Below are 25,880 nucleotides of genomic sequence, written 5' to 3'. Positions count from 1 at the left end.
CTCGCTCTGTAGACCAGGCCTGCCTCTGCCTCCCAAGTGCTAGGATTAAAGGTATGTGTCACCACCGCCTGGCCTAAAATCAATTTCTTTGTGACCTATTATCAGTAAATGCTTGATCTGTACACCTAAGGTCACATAAAACAATTTTAGAAAAAGGGTTTGTGAGTGGAAAAATTCAAGAAGTCCTGACATAAGCAGTTCAGAGGCTGACAGACAGGAAAAGAAGGTGCGAGGAGGAGAGGGGTGGAAAGTGGAATCAAGGGAGATCTGCAGCTGGTGGGAATGTCCATTATCATGTTAAGGTGAGGGTGTCAAGCGTGTGCACAGGATCAAACTTATGAAAGCACACATTAAGTGCATTTGTCACATGCCCACTGTACAGCCTGGGTTTAAAGGTTAGCATTACTAGTGATGCCTACAGCACAGCCAAGCTGGCTGGTGAGCTAGACTTTCAGAATACGCCTCATAATGTGGCCTGCTGAACACACAAGAACATCTCTACACAAGAATATCAGCTATTCAAATTACTGAGTGTGAAGAATCTTAGAAGTATGTTAAAATACCATACTTTTGAAAACTCTGAGAAGACCTGGGAGTACTGATTTACTGCCCCTAAATCTCAACAGTAAAATGCCGGTAATTTGAAAACACCAAGAAATTTGTTTGTTTTTCACTTCATGTCATAATTCTAAATTATACCGCTGATGAATAAGCATACTGTTTAATTAAAAAAAAGCATGTGCACACAACACACATACAGACACAGTCATACACAGATTTGGTGATTAAAGACTTTCTCTTTCATTGGAGCTGTTCTTTGTGATGTTTCACCATGTTCTTCTACTTGTAACGCTTCCCTGAGAATTGCATACCTGTGTCGACTCCTCCAACTCCTCTCAGACCCACTGCTTGCTAACTGCTAGTTATTCTATCTGTCTATCTCCTCTATAGTGTTAAGCAATCCTTAATTCAAAATCCATACCAAAAAAAAAAAAAAAGGTGACTTGGCATCTGTTGGCAGTTTTAAGAGAAATTCTCTCACCATTCTAAGAAGTGGAGGAGAAGTTGCCAAATTCATACTGGCGATATCTACAATTCTGTATTTTTGGGTTAGTACATAGGCTACTTGGAAGCTCACTGAGAAACTAGGTCACCAGCACTAAAAAGCACATTTTGGATGGCTGCATCTAGGCCAGGACGAAGAATCAGGGACCTCTCTCCCTAAACCTCGCCTGTACCCTTTCATAGTTGAGTTTTCACAGACTTTCCTCTCATGCCTCAGTATCCCCTGACATTTGGGCACACTGACCAACTTGCTCTAGTGTTCTCCTGGTCCTTACAATGCTACCAAAAAGCTGTTATGTCTGTTATTGTCTATTTCATAAAGGATGCTCTGATTTTAGAAGACTCAAAATCTCACCCATATGCTTGTCTTAACCTAAAACCTGAGGCCTATAAAACTTTGCAACACAGTATGTATTCTACTAGAATTGTACACTACTTGAGATTTTTACATGTGGTGTGTATGTATGTATATGTGGGTGCATATGTATACAAGTGCATGTGCACATATGCGCATATATATATGACTATCTGAGAGTGAATCCATGTATCTTTCTATATTGAAGTGCAGTCTCTCACTGGACTAGAAACTCTAGCCTAGCTAGCCAGCTTGCTCTGTGGAGTCTATCTTTACTTTCCAACTGGAATTACAGGTAGCTGCCACTCCCAACATGCTTTGTGTGTGTGTTAAGATTTATTATTGTATTTTATAGATTTTCTATGTATCTGAGTGTTTGCCTGCAGGTACCTATGCATAACCATGTGTGTTACAGTACCTACAGAGGCCAGAAGAGGGCACTGAGTCATCTGGAACTGTAATTACAGATAGTTATGAGCTACCATGGGAACAAAATCCAGGTCCTCTGGGAAGAGCAACCAAACAATGCTTTTAATTGTGGAGCTATTTTTCCAGTTCTTATAATTTTTTTTTTTGATTTTTCGAGACAGGGTTTCTCTGTGGCTTTGGAGCCTGTCCTGGAACTAGCTCTTGTAGACCAGGCTGGCCTCGAACTCACAGAGATCCGCCTGCCTCTGCCTCCCGAGTGCTGGGATTAAAGGCGTGCGCCACCACTGCCCGGCTTAGTTCTTATAATTTTTTTTATTTTTTGAGAAATGGTTTTTCTATGTAGTACTGGCTGTCCTGGAGCTTGCTCTGTAGACCAGACTTGCCTTGAACTGCCTTACTATTTTCTTTTAAGATTTATTTATTTACTACTTATACAATATTCTGTCTGCATGTATGGTTACTCGCCAGAAGAGGGCACTAGATCTCATTATAGATGGTTGCGAGCTACCACGTGGTTTCTGGGACTTGAACTCAGGACCTCTGGAAAAGCAGCCAGTGCTCTTAACCTCTGTGCCATCTCTTCAGCCTCTCCCCATTTTTCAATGAGTATTTTGCCTTTGCAAAAATTTAAGTGTACCACAAGTGTGCAGTGCTAATGGAGGCCAGAAGAGAGAGCATCAGATCCCAGAACTTGAACTACAAATTGAGAGCCATCATTGTGGGTGCTGGAAACCAAACTTTAGTCCTCTGCAAAAGAGGCAAGCTCTCTAAACTATCTCCCCAGCATACCCAGCTTGTATGCGGGTTCTGGGAACATGAACTCCTATCCTTATGCTTGCAAAGCACACACTTTATCCACTGAGACTTCTCCCTTCCCAATATGAGAACCTTAACATTGTAAGTGCTCCTTTGTAGGTAGCACACTCTTTTGAGGCAAAGGTTTAATTTCATGCCTTTCCTGAGCGAGTGTGAACCCCAAAAGAATAAACTAAAAAGTCTTTACGAAATTCCTTCAAGATGATTTTCTGTGCATTTGAACTCTTCTCTCAAACTCTATCAAGCTACATATAATACTGCTTTCTCTTGGGACTACTTCAGTAGGAGGGTGCTAGAATGTATGAGGTTCAAGTTTAACTTTACACTCAAAAAACAAGAAAAAGGGGGCTGGAGAGATGGCTCAGAGGTTAAGAGCATTGTCTGCTCTTCCAAAGGTCCTGAGTTCAATTCCCAGCAACCACATAGTGGCTCACAACCATCTGTAATGGGGTCTGGTGCCCTCTTCTGGCCTGCAGGCATACACACAGACAGAATATTGTATACATAATAAATAAATAAATAAATAAATAAATAAATAAATAAAATTAAAAAAAAATAAAAAAAAAAAACAAGAAAAAGGCACCAAATTTGAGGACCTGAGCTTGATTCCTAGAACGCATGTGATCAAGAGAACTGCTCTTACAAGTTATCCTCTGACCTACACATGTGCTGTGGTACATGCATATGTATGTGGTGTGGGAGGTCCTTCTGTTCATGTGTCGCTTTCATTGGTTAATGAATAAAGAAACTGCCTTGGCCTTTTGATAGAGCAGAACTTAGGTAGATGGGAAAAACAGAACGGAACTGAATGCTGGGAGGAAGAAAGCAGAGAGAGAGAGAGAGAGAGAGAGAGAGAGAGAGAGAGAGAGAGAGAGAGAGAGAGAGACACCATGGAGCCTCCAGAATCAGACATGCTGAATCTTTCCTGTTAAACCACTGCCATGTGGCGATACAGAGATTAACAGAAATGGGTTAAATCAAGATGTGAGAGTTAGCCAATAAGAGGCTAGAGCAAATGGACCAAGCAGTGTTTTAATTAATACAATTTCTGTGTGGTTATAGCAGGGCTAAGCTAGCCGGGTATAAACAAGCAGCCTCTCTCTCCTACAATATGTATGTATGTCATGTGCATGCACACAACCACGCAAAAACAAATGTAATAAGACATACAAAAACAAACCCACTGTTTTCACTTATGTAACTTAGAGACCTGTTACTGCTTGAAGACTTCCCATGTTCTTTTTTTAAAAATATTTATTAAATTTTTTTTGATATGGGTGTTTTGCCTACATATGTGTTTGTGCATCGTGTATGTATCTGGTGTGCTCAGAGGCCAATGGATTCCCTAGAACTGAAGTTATAAATGGTTGTGAACCATTATGTGTGTGCTAGGAATAGAATCCAAGATTTCTACAAAAGTAGCCAGTGCTCTTGATTTCTGAGCCATCTCTCCAGTTCCTCCCCCATTCTTTTTAATGGCTGCTTCAAGTTCCATAGTATGATGTATGAATGTCATCAACTTGATCTAATCATTCCCTGCCAGTGACTTTTAAGAATGAAACAACAAATTTCCTTGTACATAGGATCATGACAATAGACTTTGGTATAAGCCTTTGTTCAATCATTAATCACTAGAGTCTTAACAAATTACTTGAGTAGCTTAAAGTGTCAAATGTGTGATCTGTCTCACAGGCTACAGCAGGAGTGTATCAATACATGGCAAGGGCTTAGAACACAGCCTGGCAGGATTAAATAAATGTTCAATAATTTCAGCTGTTAGTATAATTCTTTTCTTGGGTCACATTTCTTTTCTTCTTCTTCTTCTTCTTCTTCTTCTTCTTCTTCTTCTTCTTCTTCTTCTTCTTCCTCCTCCTCCTCCTCCTCCTCCTCCTCCTCCTCCTCCTCCTCCTCCTCCTCCTCCTCGTTTGTTGTTTTTTTTTTTTTTTTGGGTGGGGGTTGTTTTTTTTCAAGACAGGGTTTCTTTGAGTAACAGCCCAAGCTGTTGTGGAACTCGCTCTTGTAGACCAGGCTGGCCTCTAACACAGAGAGATCCACCTGCCTCTGCCTCCCAAGTGCTGCGATTAAAGGTGTGAGCCACCACTGCCCAGCCTTGGGTCACATTTCTAAAGGCAGGGCTGCATATACTTAAAACTGTTACTATAAACACTCTTCTAAGTAGCTCAGCTGGTAAAAGCTTGTCTAGCATGCACCAAACTCTGCGTGAGAGTTCAGAATGATGTAAGTGAGGTGCTGTGGCTCATGCCTGCATCCCAGCACTAGATTGATAGAGGAGGATTACAAGTTCAAAGCTCATAAATAAAAAGTTGAGAAAAGAAGTTCAGGGTCAAATTCAAACCCTGCTTTGGACTATTGTACACCCTGTCTCAAAAAGCAAACAAACAAAATCTACCTGCCAAACTGCAGCATTAACTTCCATTCACCAACCTCTCCCTCCTCACTCCCACCACGTTGTCAGTGCTGTCTTCTAATTCTTGTGCCAGTGTGATGTGCCAAAATGGCATCTCGTTATTTCAATTTGTGTTTTTGGTTGGGGTAGAATTTCTTTCATGTGTGTCTTGGCTATAATAGACTTCCTTTTACATCTTGCAACTTGCCTGTTCTTTTCTGTTTCTTTCTTTCTTCCCCCCTTTCTTAAAAATAAAAAAAATAGTGTGGAGGACTGGTGAAATGGCATAGTAGGCAAGGTGCTCACTGGGCAAGCCTTGAATCCCAAACACTAGAACCCATATGTGGTGGTTTGAATGAGATGTCCCCCATAGGTCTCATGCATTTGAACAACCTAGTTGTTGGTGCTGTTTGGGGACATTTAGTGGGTATATGGCCTTGCTGAAAGAAGTGTATCACTGGGGGCTTTGAGGTTTCAAAAGTCGCATGCCACTCCTATTTGTTTCCTGTTTGAGTCTGAAATGTATTCTCAGCTTGATGTAGGTGTGTCTTCTATCTATCTGATGATTTCATTGGTTAATTAATAAGGAAACTGCTTAGCCTGATAGGTCAGAACATAGGTGGGTGGAGTAGACAGAATAGGATGCTGGGAGTGAGGCAAGATGCTTCAGACAATCGCTATGTCTCTCCTCTCTGGGACAGACGCAATGGAGCCAGTCACCAGGTCAGACATGCTGAATCTTTCCCGGTAAGACACCACTCGTGGTGCTACACAGATTATTAAATATGGGTTAAAGCAAGATGCGAGAATTAGCCAATAAGAGGCTGAAACTAATGGGCCAGGCAGTGTTTAAATGAATACAGTTTGTGTGTTGTTATTTCGGGTGTAAAGCTAGCCGAGTGGGATCCAGGCGGGATGAAAAGCAGGCCTGCCTGCAGCTCCTCACTACATCAGCTGTTTCAGCTTCCATGCCTGCCTGCTGCCATAATGTCCAGCCATCACAGACTCTGACCTCTGGAACAAGCCCTAAATAAGCCCTTCTGTAAGTTGGCTGTCCATGGTGTTTTGTGACAGCCATACAAAAGTAACTAATATATCATCACATAAAGGTGGAACATGAAAACTGACTCCACAAAGTTGTCTTCTGACCTCTACATGACTCCTGACATACACATCATGCACACATAACCCAAAACACAAATACTAATAAAATTGCAAAGTTTTTAAATATATTGTGTACCTTTGTGTGTGCAAATGCATTTGTTCATGCATGCATGTGGGAGGCATACCTGTGTCTGGCTTTTATGTGGGCACTGAGGATCTAAACTCAGGCTCTCACGTTTATACACCAAGCCCTTTACCCATTGCGTCATCTATCCAGCCCCTCACTAACTACTTTTTTTTTTAAGACTTAAAAAATTTTGTTGTATGGGCTGGAGAGATGGCTCAGTGGTTAAGAGCATTGCCTGCTCTTCCAAAGGTCCTGAGTTCAATTCCCGGCAACCACTTGGTGGCTCACAACCATCTGTAATGAGGTCTGGTGCCCTTTTCTGCCCTTCAGAAAAGGGCAGAAATATATGCAGAAAGAATATTGTATACATAATAAATAAATAAATATTCTTAAAAATTTTTGTTGTAAAGATTTCGTTTATGTGAATGTATTTGTGTTTATGTAAGTGCAGGTGCTCACAAAGGCCAGAAGAAGGCATCAGATGCCTGGACCAAGTGACTGTGAACTGCTTGACATGGGTGCAGGAACCAAACTTGGGTTCTTCAGAAGAGCAGCAAGTGCTCCTAAATGCTGCGCTGTCTCTCCAGCCAATATTTTATTTTAAATTATGTGTACATGTATATCACTACATGTAGGTATGCACTCATGAATACAACTGCCCTCGAAGATGGCACTGGATCCCCTGAAACTAAATTGGCTGTGCTGGTCAGTTTTATGTCAATTTGAAATAAGTTAGTCATTTTAGACAGGGGAACCTCAATTAAAAAAATGTTCCCACCAGATAAGCCTGTGGGCTGTGGGAAAGCCTGTGTACATTTTTTTGATTTATGTGGAAGGGCCCAACTCAGTGCTACCCCTGGGCTGGTGGTTTTGGGTGCTATAAAAAAACAAACAAACAAACAAAAAAACAAAAAAAAAAACAAGCAGGCTGAGTAAGCCATGAAGAGTAAGCCAAGAAGCAGCAGTCCTCCATGGCCTCTATATCAGTTTCTGCCTCTAGGTTGGTGATTTCTCTGGATAATGAACTACAAGCTGTTAGATGAAGTATATCCTTATTTTGGTCCTGGTAGAAACTCTAAGTAGTTGGCATGTAGATGCTGGGAATGGAACTCAGGTCCTCTACAAGAGTAAATATGCTCACTGAGCCACATTTTCACCCCACCATTTATTTTTTTTTTTTTTAAATCTGATGTATATGTCTGTGTGTGCCTTGTGTGTGCAGATGCCACTGGGGAAGAAGCCACAGGCAGTTGTGAGTTGCCCAACACAGGTGCTGGGAACTGACTGTGGGACGCGTGGAAGAGCAGCACGTACTCTTGGCCCCTGAGCCATCTCTCTAGTCACTACATTTTTGGGGGTTTGGGGGTGTGGATGTTGTTGTTTTGAGATAGGGTGTCAAGTAACCTTCAATTTAAAATGTAGCCAATGATGACCTTCAACTCCTGATCCTATAATCTCTACTTCTCAGGTCCTGGGATTATAGGCATATGCAACCATGCCCAGCATAATTTACATTTTTCAGAATTATTGTCTTGAATATAATATAAATAATATTAGTATATCTTTATGAGGTTTTGCCCTAAGCTGTCCCTTAAGAACAGCTGAGGAGCTATAGCAACTGAAGGCTGCTGAAGAAGTAGAAGTCATTTTTCTTTGGCTCTGTGAAACACTGGTAGATTACTCATGTACATCTAGGCAGAATGAACTGGACTCAGTGAGTTAAAAAACCAAAGAGGAATCCCAGCGCTCAGGAGTCAGAGGCAGGTGGATCTCTAAGTTAGAGACCAGCCTGGTCTATAGGGTGAGTTCCAGGACAGCCAGAACTACACAGGGAAACCTAGTCTCAAAGATCCAAAACCAAACCAAACCAAACCAACAAAAACAGGACATGATGAAAGGGACAAATGCTAGGGAGAGGTCTAAGTGGAATAGGCGAGGTTAGAGTTAGACATGGTAAGATACACACTACACATGTATGAAATTGTTAGTTTAAAATATTTCTAAAACTAAAAAAACCTACAAAATTACTTTTCAGATTATAAACTAAAAAGAATGAACCATCTAGAGTCATTTGGACTACTGTTAACTTTCTATATTAAAGTTTCTTTTTCCCTCTGAGACAGGGTTCTCTGTGTCCTGGCTATCCTGAAATTCAGTCTGCAGACCAGGCTTACCTCAAGGTCATAAAGATTGCTTGCCTCTGCCTCCTGAGAGCTAGGATCAAAGGTGTGTGCCACCACTGCCTGGTTTAAAGCTAATTTTCTTGCTTCCAAATTTTCCTAAATGAGATCACATTATAAATACCCCCTCCCGATACACTGTAATGTTTCAAATCTGTAATTTACCTGTAAAATCTACTTAAAATGCTGGGCAGTGGTGGCGCATGCCTTTAATCCCAGCACTCGGGAAGCAGAGGCAGGTGGATCTCTGTGAGTTCGAGGCCAGCCTGGTCTACAAGAGCTAGTTCTAGGACAGGCACCAAAGCTATAGAGAAACCCTGTCTCAAAAAAAACAAAACAAAACAAACAAACAACAAAACAAAACAAAACAAAACAAAAACAACAACAACAAAAAATAACAAGGTCAGAGGTGTAGCTCAGTGGCAGAGCACTTGCCTAATGTGCCCAAAGTCCTGGGTCTGATTTCCAGCACCAAGAGAAAATACCTGATACATACTGGTTATCATGAGCTCTGACTGCTCTTCTTCCTTTTGTGTGCTAAGGTATGACTTCCAAAACAGATTAAGCAATACATAAAACATACCTTTCTCCGATCTTTAAGGATTCTGTCCAAACTCTCTTCATTCACTTTGCTTGCATAATCATAAAAACTGTTGTTTTAAAGAAGAAAAAGAATTAATTAAAATGCTCTAGTACTGTGACACGGGCATAACCAAAGCCCTACAGAACATCTAACCCTATAGATGCAACTGCTCCTTCTCAAAGGTCCGCAAACAGAATCAGCTTAAGTGCTTTCTTCTTAGGACGCTACATTTTGTAACAAATACTACTCAAGAAATTGCTACATTCAAAAGACATTCCTTTCATGTGTGGGAAGTAATCAAGTAATTACAAAATGTGTGGTTTCAAATGGCTCCACTACTTTGTTTCTACGTATCAATTACTTATGAAAAAAAGATAACAGCAACTCATTTTCTGAGAAATGAACATTTGTGGAATGTTTAACAGACCCTCCACTGGATGCTTTTTTATTACACGTTCTAGCCACAGCGCTGAGTATAAGTTCATCCCAATTCAACCAGGTTTTCTGCTATTTTTGTAGGAAGAGACAGCAAAGCTAACCAATTGGTCCAAACTGCAGAGCTAGTGGGAACAGAATGACAGGACTGGAAGCCAAGTCTGGCAAGCTTCAAACAATGTGCTCACCTCCAAAACAAACCAACAAGACCAGTCAGATGTACTGACATGGAGGTCCTTGTCCCTGGTTATGGTCTTAGAAGTGCCATCCTCCTCCACCACATGCCCAGGCCCCCAAAGCAGGAAGGCTTCCAGGATACAGAGAAAGAACTGACTTGGAGATCAGGAGATGCCAGTTCCAGCCCAGCTGCACTTCTCACTTCAGGATCTGGGACAGACTACTTACCCTACCTGCTCTTCTCCCATTTTGCAAAGTAAGAAGCTTGGAGTACACAGGTGACTTCTAAGATTTCCTTCAGCTCTAAGTAGGAGTCAGTCCCTGTTCTGAATGTTCTGTACTGGCAATGCTTTGTGGGATTACTCAGGAGGGAGAGACAGAGCATGTCCAGTGAAGCTCTGACAGTCAGGCCAAAACACATCCACAGCCAGGCAGAAGTAATACATGGACCAAAACCTCATCATCTTTCCAGATGAACCCATGGCTGCTCACCTGGTGTCCCTACTCCTCTTTCAGTTAAATAGAAATGGAAAGAGTTGAGGTCTTTGGCTATTTTGTGGCTTCATGTAAATATAGCCACCATGCTTAATGACATTCCTCTGAAATAACTAAGGAATAAAGGTGTATGTGTAGAAGTCCCCAAGAGAGGCTGAGTACTTGTAGAGGGGCTAGGGTAAAGACAGAAGGGGACAAACAATAGGAAGAACCAGGTTAAGTAACTAGAAGAGATGAAAGAACTGTATATTAAGAACACCGAAGACAAGACAGGCATAGTGGCACATATCTTTAATTCTATACTTGGAGGCAGAGGCAGGGGGATCTCTGTGAGTTTGAAACCAATTTAGTCTACAGTTAGTTCTAAGTCAGCCAGGGCTACATAATGAGATCCTGTCTCAAATAACAATGAGTAATGTTTATGTGGGCACACTGGAAGGAATGCACGGGTCTGGCTTTACGGAGAGAAGGGGGAAGAAGCAGAGCCATACACATACCAGTCCTCAGGTGGAAGGGTATGGGTTAAGAAAGAAGAGACAGACGACTGGGGATAGATCAGTGGCAGAGGGCTTGCTCAGCATGTGCAGGACCCTCCATTCATCTATCATAATGACAGAGAGGCCTGGTGCTGGTCTGGGAACATCTACTTTTCCCTACAGGTGTCACTGTCCTGCTTTTTTCCTTCAGAATGTCTCTATTACAGAACTGGTGAATATTAACTTAAATATAAAAAACGAAACTTATGGGGTTTTGTTGTTGTTGTTGTTGTTGCTTTAAAGATAAGTTCTCACTGTGTAGCCCTGGTTAGCCTTGAACTCACAGAAATCCACCTGCCTCTACCTTTCAAGTGATGGAATTAAAGGCGCGCACTACCACTAACTGGCTCCTTAAAATAAAAGCTGATCACTGAACATTTTTTTCCTCAAAATCAAATTTACATCTATATGTGATGTCTATAAATAATTTTAGCTATATGTCATCTTTGATTAACTTTCTTTTCTAAGTAAAGAATTCTTGACAGGGATGCTGAGGGAGAGGAAAGCTCAGTCTAACCACTGATACAATGATTGCCACGTCCCTGCTTCCCTTTTCCCACTCAAGCACAGTCCCTCAAACACAGTTACTATCCAATAAATATGATTTTGGAACCAGGTGTGGTAGTGCACTTGAGAAGGAAGATCAAGAATGCAAGGCTAGCCTGGGATACACGGCAAGATCTTTTGTGAAGCAACAAACAACAACACATGTGCGCACACTCATACACAAAACAAAACCCAGAAGAAAAGCTTTAAATAGATTTTGAATACTCTTATTTATACTTATAATCAATTACAGACCTAAATTTACCTAAATTAAGTTTCAAACAACTTTTTCAATGAGGACCCAAAACTATAAAACCACACATGGCTTACCTAAAAAGTTTTGAGCAGGGCTGATGGTTATGAATTTCTGTAATCAGACAAAGGGGGGAAAATCAGTTAATCATGTAAGGCAGAGGCAATTATAGAATAGCTCAGGATTTTTTTCAAACCCAAAATCTAGAATAACCAAGACCATTTTCTTGTAAACAGTGCCATGTATATGCCATGAAGGCAGTTGACTGCTTCCCACTACGGCAAGAGACAGAGTCTGGGAACAAAGCAGACTGGAGAGTGAGAGCTCCGCCTCCGCTTCTCTGTTACGAGTGCACATCTGAAAGCTTTGATTCAGGAACATGAAGCTATTGTACAACTTACTCAATCTTACCTATTTAAACAAAGCATCACAGGAAAAAGTAGCCACTGACTGGAAGCATTTAATCAAACTGGATAAAAGCTGTGGGGACAGCTCTGGAAGAGAAGGGCCTCAACTTTCCTACCATTAATAACCCTCTAATGATGCCTGACACTTGGGCCAGGTGTTTGGAATGCTGAATGTCTATTAACTCTTTCAAAGCTGGTTGGTATTAAGGGAAACAGTCATTTATAAGATAGATCCTAACAGCTTCTAAAAAGATGCTGGGATTAAACAGAATGAATAATTTCTTCAGCCACAACAGGGGTCCACAAGCTGGTTTTTTAGGAGAGCATGAGACTAACTGACTATTCAATTCTATTTACCACATTCTCCTAGAGAGTGACTCATCACCTGCTGTTTAAAAAAGACACAGCCTTGGATTTTAGGCAATAATTTTACCTCAATTAAAACAAAACCAAAGCCTTTGAGGCCACACTATTATCACTAGTTAAGGCTCCCAAGACACATGTATAAATGCGGAACTGTCACCAAAAAAAAGAGTTCATTCACTTCACTATGGCATCAATACACAATGCAAACAAGAAAACCTCATCTATAAAATTCCCTTCTTTTGATGCTTAAAATGATACAGTACACTACCTTAAGTTATTTTACACACTGTTAGTCACTGAGATCTGGAACATGGTTAGCAAAAATACTACTTAGGATTTAGGAAAAAGAAAACTTATCTTTTACTTTAAAGGTAACACTATTTTGTTTACTGAAAGTCCTGGAGTAAATTCTGAAGTCTGAACAAGTAGTCCTCAAGCTAATTGTCCAGCAGTGTCCTTTTTAATTTACAAGTCAGATTAGAGCAGTGGTTTTCAACCTTCCTAATGCGATGACCCTTTAAGACAGTTCTTTGCTGGGCAGTGGTGGTGCACGCCTTTAATCCCAGCACTCAGCAGAGACAGGTAGATCTCTGTGCGTTAAAGGTCAGCCTGGCCTACAGAGCAAGCGCCAGGACAGGCTCCAAAGCCACAGAGAAACTCTGTCTCGAAAAAACAAAAAGAAAAGAAAAACAACAAAACAACACTTCTTCATCTGTGGTGACCCCCAACCATAAAATTATTTTCATTACTACTTAATAACCGTAATTTTATTGTTCTGACTCGTATTGTAGCTATCTGGTATGCAGGATATCGGATATGCAACCCCTATGAAAGGACTGTTTCAATCCCAAAGGAGTCGTGATCCACAGTTGAGAACCACTGCATCAGAGGCATACAGACATGCTCTAAGCATTTATCTAGTATGTGTGGAGGCCTGGGATTGGATACCCAATACTTAAATAAACAAATAGCTAGAATATATACTGGAAGTGCAACTTTTGCACTTACTTAACTGCATCTGGGAATTTAGATTTTTTTTTAAAGATTTGTTTATTATGTATACAGGGTTCTTCCTGCACGTATCCCTGCAGGCCAGAAGAGGGCACCAGATCTCATTACAGATGGCTGTGAGCCACCATGTGGTTGCTGGGAATTGAACTCAGAACCTCTGGAAGAACAGTGTCCCTCTGGAAGAACAGTCAGTGCTCTTAATAGTGCTCTGAGCCATCTCTCCAGCCCCGAATTTAGGCATTTTTAACAAAGCATTTTTTTTTTGTTTTTGTTTTTTGTTTTTTGTTTTTCGAGACAGGGTTTCCCTGTAGTTTCTAGAGCCTGTCCTGGAACTAGCTCTTGTAGACCAGGCTGGCCTCGAACTCAGAGATCCGCCTGCCTCTGCCTCCCGAGTGCTGGGATTAAAGGCGTGCGCCACCACCGCCCGGCCTTAACAAAGCATTTTTGTGTTTGCAGCCATCATGGTACGCATGTGGAGGTCAGAAAACAATTTAGTATTTCCTATCACCACATGGGTCTAATGGCTCAATCTCAAGATATTATGGTAGGAAGTGCCTTTTCCTACTGAGTTATTTCACTGGCCTTGCATCTATCAATTTAAAATTTATTTACTACATGTATTTTGAGGACCTAGGTGCAAATAATAAATAACTACATACAAAGACACCTTATGAAGTAAAATTCTACTACTCGGAATGTTAATATGCATTTGTGTCTGTGTGTGCACTTGCGTGTGCCATGACATAGGTGTGGAGGTCAAAGGACAACTTTCAGGAGCTGGTTCTCTCCTTCTATCATGTGGATTCCATGGCTCAAACTCAGGTTGTTGGGCTTAGCAGCAAGTCTTTTTACTCAGTGAGCCATCCTGACAGCTCGTTTTTTAGAATTTTAGAGAGTTAAGCAAAATGAAACCCAAACTTTGAAATGAAAGGCACTGCACACGAAACATGCCTTTGCATTGCAGGGAAGTGCTGTGTGAATGCTATATAGTCTTTACTCTTGCAGATGAATCAAGTCTAATTCCACCTCGACTCTCACTCTTGCCCCCATTCTCCTACTGAAGGCCATTAGAACAGACTCTAAGTTGATGATTTGGTCCCAGTGTGACAACTCGCCCTGCACTCAGCTTCACTTTGAATCCAGTGTTTCAGTTACACAAAAACAGGGCAGATTCTCTGACGCTTTATACAGCCTTTATTCAGTGTCCCCCTAACCCATGTTTCTTCCTTTGTGATGTCACTACTGCTTTTCCACTCCCAGTTTGTCCCTTGACTCAGACACTTACAGGGTTTTGTTTCTTTTTTTATAGCTTTTCCTTGTGCTGTGTGGTATTTCTTTGTTTGTCATATCCTTCCCATGATTTCTCTACCTATCTTAGGCCTCCATCATACCAAGTCTTCAATAGGGTTAGCGAGATGGTTCAGTGGGTAAAGGTGCTTCACCATGTAAGCCTGACAATCGAAGTATGATCCTTGGAACCCATGTAAAGGAAGCAGAAAAGTGACTCCACAAAGTTGACCTCTGCCTTGGCATGCCTCCTCCATCATGCAAACACAATTTTATTGAAAGGGTCTAGGAAAGAAGACCTAGTGGTTAAGAGCATGAGCTGCTCTCATAGAGGACCCTAGTTCAGATCCCAGCACCCACATCAGACAGCTCACAACTACCTGCACCTCTAGCTCCAGGGGAAGCTGATGCAGGCACCTGCAATTACATGCACATACTCACACACATAATTTAAAAAGAGAAAAAGAGAGATAAAGAGAGAGAGCCCTTTAACACATTTGCTATATAAATAAATGAAGCGTCCCTTGCTCTATTTAGTTTATCAAGACTGCCACTTGGTGATGTGTCTAAGGTATTCCTGAAAAGACTATGCTATTTATCAAAAAGAAACTGATTAAAAGGGAAGGGCTGTATCTATAAACCCTCCTTCCTCTTTCTCAGCAATCTTCCCCAGAGAGACTGTTGAGTGTATCCTTTGGACTTCCATGTAGGTCTAGCAAACATCTTAAGAGCATGTGGAACTGTCTTTGCTAAACCCCTCTAGGGGTGAAACAAGCAGTGGGGACAGACTGATCTACAGGTTTTAGGTTTACTGTGGTCTTGGACAGACTGTCAAGTAGTCACACACCAATTCAGTAAAAGTCAGACTGGTTGCTAAGTAAGAAATAGCTTTAGAAAAGACCCATGTTTTCAGCTGTGCACTGTAAGTGACAAAACGTTGTGAAATAATCTTTGTACACTGTGAAGACGTGTCACTCTGATTGGCTTAATAGAAAAATGAATGGCCAATAGCTAGGTAGGATTTGGGGGCAGAGAGGATGCTGGGAAGAAGAAAGACAGTTGCCAGCAGATGCAGAGGGAATAGACATACAGGAGAAAAGGTAAAAGCCACAAGTCACGTGGCAACATGTAGATGACTAGAAATGGGTTAATTTAAGTTATAAGAGCTCATTAGAAACAAGCCTAAGCTATTGGCCGAACCTAGAAGTCCTGGAACTAGAACTATAGACCAGGCTGGTCTTGAACTCACAGAGATCCGCCTGCCTCTGCCTCCCAAGTGCTGGGATTAAAGGTGTGTGCCACCACTGCCTGGCTTATTCCTATTTTTAAAAAAAGATTTACTTTAGGAGCTGGAGTGCTTGCTTGGCAGTTAAGAGCATGGCTGCTCTTCCAGGGCCTGAGTTCAATTCCCAGCACCCACATGGCGGCTTGCAACCATGTATAACTTTAGTTCTAGGGGATCCAAGACTCTCTTCTGGTCTCTGTGGACACTAGGCATACATGTGGTTCACAGACATCCATTCAGGAAAGCCACCCATACACATAAAAACTACAAATAAATAAATAAAAACAAAATTTAAAAGATTTACTTAAGGTCAGGCATAGTGGTGCAGGCCTTTAATTCCAGTGTTCAGGAAGCAGAAGCAGTCAGATCTCTCAAGGCCAGACTAGTCTACAGAGCAAGTTCTAGAATAGTCAAAGCTATACAAAGAAACTGTCTCAAAAACATTAATTGTTTTTATGTATATTTATGTATATCTGTGTGTATAAGTACACTTGAGTACAGGCGCCTGTGGAGGCCAGAAGAGGACATCAGATCCCATGGAGCTGGAGTTGCAGGCAGTTGCAAGCCACTTGACATAGGCACTAGAAGAGCAACAAGTACTCTATTCAATTTATTTATTTTTGTAGGTATCCTATAGCTTGCATGTGGAAACCAGAAGACAATCTGTGGAAATCAATTCTCTCCTTCTACCATGTGGGTCCTGTGGATTGAACTTGGGTTATCTATTGGTTGTTTCACAAGACATTATATCATTCATCATAAAATTAGTGGATCTAATTTTAGTTTCTGTGCATATTCTCTGCCATATGGGTGCTGGGAACTGAACCCAGGTCTGCTGGAAGAGCAGCCAGTGCTCTTAACAGTCGACTCATCTCTACAGCCCCCAGTGTATCCTTTCAATGTTTTGTTTACTTAATTTAACCTTGAGATAAGGGCTCAAATTACCCAGGCTGGTTTCAGACTGGCTAGGTAGCAAGGGCTCCTGAACCTTCTGCCTCTACCTCCAGAGTTAGGTTTGATTCTAGAGGACCTGGGTTTGATTCCCAGGACCCACAAAGTGGCTCACAACTGTCTGTAACTCCAATTCCAAGGTAACAGAAGCCTTTCTCTGACCTCTACATCTTCAGGTTTCCAAGGGCACCAGGCACACACATCGTACACAAACATGGGTACAGGCAAAATACCCAAACATTTAAAATAAAAATTATATAAAAAAGATATTTCTAAGGACAACAACAAGCTTACCAATTACTTGCAGAAACTCTGTGTTGCTGATCTGTGAGTCACTGATGCTGAACGTCTCCTCTTGTCTTACCTCTCCCAGCAGAAACCCTTCCTAAAACAACAGGAGAAAATAACTGGCTAAACTTAAAGATAATTTTTACTTAAATTACAAGGAAATGAGGATTACTATAATCAATTTTAGCAATAATCCAAATAAGGCATGTAGCATGTGAAGCTGTTTCATAAACAAACGACATGACCGCAGCAAGCTTGTACACCCATTAACTGGATTGTATGGAAGAAAATGTTCCCAAATGACATATCATTGTAAACCAACAAGCATTTCTTGTTTTTAGATGAGTTCATTACTTATCTTAGTCAGTCCCATAGCATGCTAGACACTCTCAGGAAGCAAAAATATGCCACAGTTGCTTTCTTGAAACTTTATATAACTTACTTTATTGGTTTAAAAAAACACCACTAATGATGAAAAAATAAAAACAATGACAGGATAGAGTTGGCATGAGAAATCAGGATTTCACACAACACACTCGCTCCCATCTAATAAACGCAGAACTTTATTTACACCTGTGGAGAACATCTATCAACACAGTCAACATTGAATTCCTTTGCAAATTACCAGTTTGGGCACTTGCTGCTATGCTCAGTATAAACATGGCTGGTATGAATATACCCTAAAAGTCAAAATAACCCTCCTGCAGAGAGGATGAATTGCAGAGAGATTACATTGTCTTGTAATCTCTCTCCTGGATAACCCATGGCTTATTCCTTCCCTTTGCTCAAATGGCACCTCAACTAGGAAGCTTTGCCCGACTAACATGGGAAATCACATCTGCCAGGCACTCTGTCCCTTGTACCTCACCTTCATTGTCTTCTCATTATCTATGTGTTATAGACTTACAGACATAAGCAAAGCCCATTCTGGTTAAAATGTAAGCTAAGGAGCAGGCATCTGTGCTTGTTTACTGTTAGACTACTACACTTATGTCATGCCCAACCTTAGAGTTCACCAAATACCGTGTAAATTTTGCTGCAACAAGACCTTGTTCTACATCATCCTCCATTCTATGCTGATCCACAACCCCAGCCACAGAAACTCCCCAATTTAAAAACATTTTCAGTCGCAAATGCACATCTATGGGTGAAAGGAGCAAGACAGATGCTTTGGGGCCTCACTTTTGTATTTGACTTGGGGAAGTGTCTGCTATGAGGACTTGCTAGGAGATGTGAGGCCCTGAGTTCAACCCAGAGCACTGCCAGCAACCCCCAAAGAGATGAAGAAGTATCTCAAATTTCCCAAATACAACACTCAGGGCATTCTTTAAAAGCTGTGGAACAATCTTTGTACACTATAAATATGTATTGTTCTCATTGTTAATAAAAAGCCGACTGGCTGATGACCAGGCAGAATTTTTGGGGTAGAGAAAATGCTACAAAGGAGGACAGAGTCAGAGGAGACACCAGCCAGACAGAAAGGAAACAGACCACGCAGGAGGTAAAAGCCATGAGCCTCGGGGCAGCAAATAGATTAACAGAAATGGGTGAATTTAGGTTGTATGAGCTGGTTAGTAATAAGCCTGAGCTACTGGCTGAGCATTTAGAACTAATAATAAGTCTCTGAGTGGTTATTTGGGAAGTGCTGGCAGAACAGAGCTGATCACCGACCTGACGAAAAACTCCACCTACATTTAACTCTAATGTACAGGTTTCATTTATAAGAACAAATCTTGGGTTGAGGATGCATGTGGCTCAGTAGTAGAATACCAAGGTTCAATCCCACACTGCAGAGAAAAAGACAGAAGAATCCCCTAATACTCAAACAGATGTCTATGACTACTAGCTTGAGAAACACCAACTAACTGGTTATGGTGGTCCAAGCCAGTAGGATATGTTGAAGAGGCTGATGTAGGAGGATTATGAGAAACACTAATAAACTTGTCTTATCAATTCTGAGTTTCATTACAAGGTACCACTATGCCTGGCTGCAAACAAGTTTTTAATATATCTTAAATGTTACATATGGGCTGGAGAGATGGCTCAGCGGTTAAGAGTACTGACTGCTCTTCCAGAGGTCCTGAGTTCAATTCCCAGCAACCACATGGTGGCTCACAACCACCTATAATGAAATCTGGTGCCCTCTTCTGGCCTACAGGCAGAGTACTGTATAAATAAATAAATAAATAAATAAATCTTCTAAAAAAATGTTTCATAAAATTACTTACCTGAAATCCAAACTTAAGTATGTTCTTTATTTCCCTATCAGCCATAATAGTCCTCCAGCATGAGAAACAATGATAAAACTCATGAAGCTGGGCATGGTTACACACACCTTTAATTCCAGCACTGGTGAAGCTCTCTGAGTTCTAGGTTATTCTGGTCTACTTAAGGAGTTCTAGGACAGCCAAGGCCACATAGAGAGACCCAAAACCAAAGAAAAAACTCACATGACATTAACATTCTAAAGTTAACTAGGACTGTTTATTTATCACTGGTCTGGATTATCTAAGTCACTATTACATCAACATTTCTCAACCTGTGGGTCACGACCCCTTCAGGTCAAATGACCCTTTCACAAGGGTTTCATATCAGATATCCTGCATATCAGATAGTTACATTATGATTCATAATGGCAGAAAATTATATAAAGTAGCAATGAAAATAATTTTATGGCCGGGCGGTGGTGGCGCACGCCTTTAATCCCAGCACTCGGGAGGCAGAGGCAGGCGGATCTCTGTGAGTTCGAGACCAGCCTGGTCTACAAGAGCTAGTTCCAGGACAGGCTCCAAAGCCACAGAGAAACCCTGTCTCGAAAAACCAAAAAAAAAAAAAAAAAAAAAATTTTATGGTGGGGGGGTCACCACAAATAGGAGGAACTGTATTAAAGGGTTGTGACATTAGGAAGGTTGAGAACCACTGCATTACATTATAGCAGGAAGAGGCAAACCACAGGCCCCACTCTCTGTTAATACATGGCCTGCAAGCTAAGAATTGTTTCTACATGTTCAAATGGTTGCAAAAATTAAAACAGATGTTCCATGAACTGTTAAAGTCATTAGCCACTCAAGTTTCAGTGCTATAAATAAGCTCTTATTAGAACACAGTCACCTCATTTGTTCACGGTCTACACTTCGTCTCCCCTTACCACAGCAGAACTGAAGAGTTGCTAAACAGACCATATGGTTCCAAAACTTTTTAAATAGAGAGAAAGTATTATCTTTTATTTTCTGGTCCTTTTCAGAAAATGTCCACTTTCTTCCACAAGCAAAAACCCACTTAACAAAAACCCAACATCAGGCATAAGAAACTCTTTTGAGTTGTTGGTCAGACTTCCAAGACATGTAGTCTATTGCTATTGCCTTTGGTCGCCCCCAAGAGGTGGAAGAAGTTCCTGTTGCTGAAGACACACACCTTACACTTAAGAAATTGAGCTCAGAGGCCCTGAGCTGGGACAGACCTCAACACTCCCACCCTCACGCCCTGAGGACTAGCTTTCATGGCACCAGAAGGCACCATGCAAGCTTCCAAAGGAAGGAGGCAACCAACAGTCCTACCCAGCTGTAATACATCAACAACCAGAATGTCCCAATAACCCTATGGGTGCATTAGTGACACACATACCTTGACAGTAACCAACAGCTCTCTAGTTGGACTTAATTAAGATCTATTCAAAAAATGGAAAGCCATGCCTGGTACCATACAACTACTCAGTGCTAGTGCAGTCATGGATCTTGGAGAAGCTACAACCACTTTACTACACCAGCATGATCCCTAACAATAATCTAAACGTCTGTCCCTAACTCACAGAGAAGTAGTCCTCACCCCATGAAGGAAACACCTCTTTGCAACAGATGCACACCATTAGAGAAAACTACAATCAACCCTGGGGCCCAGTTCCAGTCTATAAAACATTCCCACACCCAAGGCTCAGAACACTGTGGAAAGCAGGCAAAATGACTAAACAAAAGAGGATCATGGAGTTGGCTGTGAGAGTGTTAGAAGCTAAGCCCATAAAGTCTCACAAACATGACTGGCTAAACATGAGCTGAATAAAGATGACACTAATAGATAGGTCAAAGTGGGAGGGTGGAAGCCCAGAAGGCCTCAGCCCTACACAAAGAACTACAGGTCACTAAGGAATGATGAGAGGGGAGAAACAGTGTTTCCTAGGGAAAAGCACACCAATTGGCTATTCAAAACAAATGGTCAGCCCTGAAAAAACATGTATGAGTAACATTATACAGACTGAGCAGGTTATAGTTAGGAATAGATATGCATACGTATATAAAAATAAGCATGTAATAACGATTAATAAAAAAAGAGACCATGGGAGGGTTTGGAGGAAAGAAAGAAATGATGTAATTATATTAAAATCTCAAAAAAAGACAAAAATTTTTAATTGTTTGCTAACCTTAGCTCTATAGAATAATTTTGGCTTTCAACTAAACCAAACAAATGTGTAGAACAAACAAACTCTTGGTTCTTCAACTTTAAAAATGACATTACTTTTAAGCATTCCACACTCATAACTGTGGTCAGGTTAATAGAAACTAGTATAATTGCATAAAACATAATGCTAACTATGTACTTTATATAAAATTTCTAGCCTTATGCCTGGTATGAAATAAATATTAAGAAGATCACAATTAAATGACGAGCAATCCAAAGCGGGGTATACCGGCATACCCCTGAAATTCCAGCCCGTAGGAGGTTGGAGATAGGGTCAGGAGTTCAAGGTCAGCCTTGACCAAGTGACAGTACCTCAAAACAAACAAACAAACAAAGAGTAACAATTGAAAACAGGACTACAGCCGTTTCTAGAAATACCGTTGAAGCTTCTTATCCTTACAATAATCTTGCCTTATACACAGACTAAGATATTTCTAGGCAGTCCATAAAATAGCAGCGTAAAGTAGCACCACTGGACTCCTAACTATAGTCCGTGGATACTAGGAAGATCACAACCACTTACGTTACTAAGTGGCTGGCTGAAATACCAAAGGCTACCACTGTTCAGAGCTGTCACTGAAAAAAAAAAAAAAAAGAAACTACGCTGAATATATTCCTATCAGTAATCTCTACCATCAACACTAAAGAGCTGAAAAGACGGGGAATTCAATCCACTCAATTTGCTAATGGAATCATCTCTCACAATCAGTTTGTATTAATGGAAGCGGAGATTGCTGACATCAAAACAAATCCAATCCTCCTCCAGCCATCGTTGTTTTGTAATGACAACCACAAAAGCCCACTCTCTTATTTAATGAATTTGAATCGTTCACCAATAATATCACTAAAAAAAAAATCCCCCAATTTTGAACAAATTATGTCCTGTAAAAGCATCTATATCACAAAGAACTTCCAATCAGAGGTCAGTGTAAAATAAAGAGAGGCTATGCTCCTATGGACGCCACAGTCTGTGAGTTTCTCATCTCTCTTATGTGGGCCTGTCACTTCCCTAGAAGACTAGTTCCGTGGGTTAGAATGTTCGCTGAGGAACTAAACAAGCAACTTCAAGGAAGTGCAAACAGACTCTGCAGACGCCAGTTCACATTCTCCATTTTCCACTAGGGTGAAAAAACACACGCACGACTGATAAGGATGAACGGTGACAGCCAAGACAACCCGTGAGGCGACAGGCAGGACTTGGTTCCTCTCCTTCTAGACTACAAGCCTGATCCTTCCCGACCCGGGGTGCTCCTCGAGTCTGTAAGCCCGACTCTCAGCGAGCGGTAGGCACTCCTGACACCGGCGGGGCCGGGCACTAGAGGTCCGCCGGACTGACAACAGCTGTGCCAGGACCCGCCCGAGGCTGAGAGCGCCAAGGGAAGCGCCTGCGGGGAGCAGGAGCTGGAGGGGGGCGGGAGCCGCCTGGGCCACCAGTTTCTCGGCTTGGCCCCGGTACCGAGGGCCAAGTCTCCAGCGGTCCCCTCTAGGCCGCAGGCGCCGGCTCGAGGAGGAGGCCAAAGGCCCCCCAGTGGCCACGGCAGGGGGCCCGGCACTTACGTGGTCGGCGTTGCTGTTGGCGCTGTGAAAACACACAGCGCTGAAGGTGTAGCCCGAAATGGAAGCCGCCATGATGGAAATCTCCACCTCCCCCATCATGCCCCGCGGAGGGCGCAGAGTATTCTGGACGCCCCGGCGCTGAGCATTCTGGGAAATGGAGTCTTCCAAGCTGCTCCAGGAGAGGACTAGGGGAAATTAAAGATGCCAGATCACAGAGACCCAGCACTTTCTGTTTACGTGTCCCTCAGACGGCTGCCTGTCTGTACAGCCTTGTTATAACCCAGTTTGTCCATTCTGCAAATGAGGCTGAAGGATGAAGGACCGGAGATGATTCAAGCAATCGAACAGTTTGAGATTTGACACGGGAAAAGCATGATGTAATTTTATTCTGAACAGACCACTCTGCCTGCCTGGTTGAGACTAATGCCTAGGAGATGTGGAAAGGAAGGGAGGTCTACAAAAATCCTGATTGCTGTAATGACTGGAGGACTTTGGTCAGAAGTAGTGGAGCTGATAAAACGATAGGATTCTGTATCGAAAACTAATTCAACTATGAGCTGTGCAGTGGCAAGAGGGTTGCAAATTTGAGGCCAGTTAAAGCTGCATAGACTTGTTTCAACAAACAAACAAACAAAACCTACAGATTTAGGAATAGTCATAGAAGATAAAAGCAAGTAACAGGGAAAACTAAACTATCAAAGTTAGAAAAAAGAAACTCACCCCTCTCCCCCAAAAGGAAGAAAGACAGACAGACAGACAGACAGACAGACAGACAAGAAGGGAGGGAGGGAGAGAGGGAGGGAGGGAGGAAGGGAGGGAGGAAGGGAGGGAGGAAGGAAAAAGCTCAGGAAAGAAACTAATTCTTTTGCAACTTGTTGAATCTTCAGTGTTCTAAGGTGGCTCCTGGTTTCCCTATACAGCTGCTTCTCCTTTCCCAAGTTCAGCAAATTAAACTGTTTCTGACAATTGCTCAAGGCAAAACCCTTGCAGTGAACCTTGATAATTCTTTGCTCTTGTTGCCCACATCAGATCAGCTAAAGCAATCTTCAAAATACACAGTCTTACAATTCACTGCCAGCATACCTGCTACCCTGAGCCAAAGCACCGTCATCTCTCTCTTCACGACAGTAACAGAGTCTCAGTTGGTGGCAATTTTGCTCCTAAAGGGCACTTGACATTGTTAGCGTTTATTTTCCAATGCCAAACTCTGGGGAAGGAGCTAAATCAGAAAAGGCCTCACAACAGAATTAACTTCTTCAGAATGTCAAGGTAATGGAGTGATGCTGTTGCCCTGCCAAATACGTGCTCAACACAGCCAATGACAGGTCATGTTAATGTTTAAATATAAGGTGTCAATCACACTTGGCCAGCCTCCAAACCCTACACTGACAGAAACACAACCCCCCCCCCCCGCCCCTAATTTCTGATTGTATTTTCTGCTTCTGCTAGCTTGGCTGGCTTGACTTCAGCTATGGTAGTGGCCCTTTTGCTTTCTGGAAGCACTGAATGTTCAATCAGGCCACAGTGCCTTGACTTTTGTTGTTTCCTCTGCCTAGGATGCTGATCTCCTGGACAACTAACTGCATGACCCCCTGTTTTATGCCTGCTCTAGGTGTTCTGAAAGGCCATCCACCTTGCTGGAGTGATTGGCTTAGCCTGGCTACTGGGGAAGTTTTCCATTAACAGCTCCCGACGTACATCTCCTGAAACTATTCCCTGAGAAAGACGACCTCGTTTTCCAGCAGCTGTCCTCTTCAGCTCAGCTACTTCTCTCTGTTTAAGACTACATGCCTAAGTGCCACCCACAAAGGGCTGGGTCATCCTACATCCATGAACAATTGTTAGACGTTAAATCTGATGGTTCACTTTTCAAAGTTTCCTCGAGCCAGCTCACATCTAGCTAGCTGTGAACCTGCTAGTCTGTCTAGTCCGCCTACCTCTAAACTTTGATAAGCTACACTCCCAAATGTAAATTTAAGGTAGAAAATCACAAACATCCAAGTTTGCCTACAAGGTCATGTGTTTGATAAGCTTTAAAATAAGCAGGATGCGGGGTGATGGTGGCACATCCTTTTGATCCCAGCACTCAGAAGGCAGAAGTAGGGTGAGATTCTGTGAGTTTGAGGCAAGCCTGGTCTATGAGTAGAGTTCCAGGACAGCCAGGGTTATGAGAGAAACCCTGTCTTGAAAAACAAAAATAGGGGGCTGGAGAGATGGCTCAGCGGTTAAGAGCATTGCCTGTTCTTCCAAAGGTCCTGAGTTCAATTCCCAGCAACCACATGGTGGCTTACAACCATCTGTAATGAGGTCTGGTGCCCTCTTCTGGCCTTCAAGCATACAGACAGAATATTGTATACATAATAAATAAATAAATGTTAAAAAAATTAAAAAAAAAAAGAAAAACAAAAATAAAATGAAATAAGCAGAATGTAAAATATGGAGATAGACCTACACATGGGTTTTTGTTGTTAGGACCGTACCCTTCTAACTATTCAAAAAAAGGAAAGAAAGATCATTTGTTAGGGTGTATACCTGTGTTATGCACTCAGTTTCTAGGCTCGCAACTTGTTGAATCTTCAGGGTTCTAAGGTGGCTCCCGGTTTCCCTACAAAGCTGCTTCTAGTCTCACACAGGAGTTTCCAAGGTTGCCAAATAAACTGTTTCACTTTTTTTATTTTTTTTTTTTTTTTTTTTTTTTTTTTTTTTTTTTTTTTTTTTTTTTTTTTTTTTTTCCGAGACAGGGTTTCTCTGTAGCTTTGGAGTCTGTC

General features: G+C 41.8%; 1 protein-coding gene across 1 annotated transcript in view; it reads right to left on the bottom strand.

The window, feature by feature from the left end:
* Nucleotides 1–23,220, bottom strand: part of Abraxas2 (abraxas 2, BRISC complex subunit) — a 37,629-nt gene extending 14,409 nt beyond the window's left edge. The window contains exons 1-4 of the mRNA XM_038313343.2: nt 23,113–23,220; nt 17,110–17,200; nt 11,586–11,622; nt 9,067–9,133 (exon numbers count right to left, since the gene is read on the bottom strand). Coding sequence (XP_038169271.1) covers nt 9,067–9,133; nt 11,586–11,622; nt 17,110–17,200; nt 23,113–23,211 — 294 coding nt within the window. The 5' untranslated portion in view covers nt 23,212–23,220. The remainder of the gene's footprint in view (nt 1–9,066; nt 9,134–11,585; nt 11,623–17,109; nt 17,201–23,112) is intronic.
* Nucleotides 23,221–25,880: the final 2,660 nt, after the last annotated feature.

This window comes from Arvicola amphibius, chromosome 1 (assembly GCF_903992535.2).
Source record: "Arvicola amphibius chromosome 1, mArvAmp1.2, whole genome shotgun sequence".
NCBI classification, from domain to species: domain Eukaryota; kingdom Metazoa; phylum Chordata; class Mammalia; order Rodentia; family Cricetidae; genus Arvicola; species Arvicola amphibius.
Note: the sequence above shows the minus strand (reverse complement) of the source record. Positions and strands in the feature narration are given on the sequence as shown.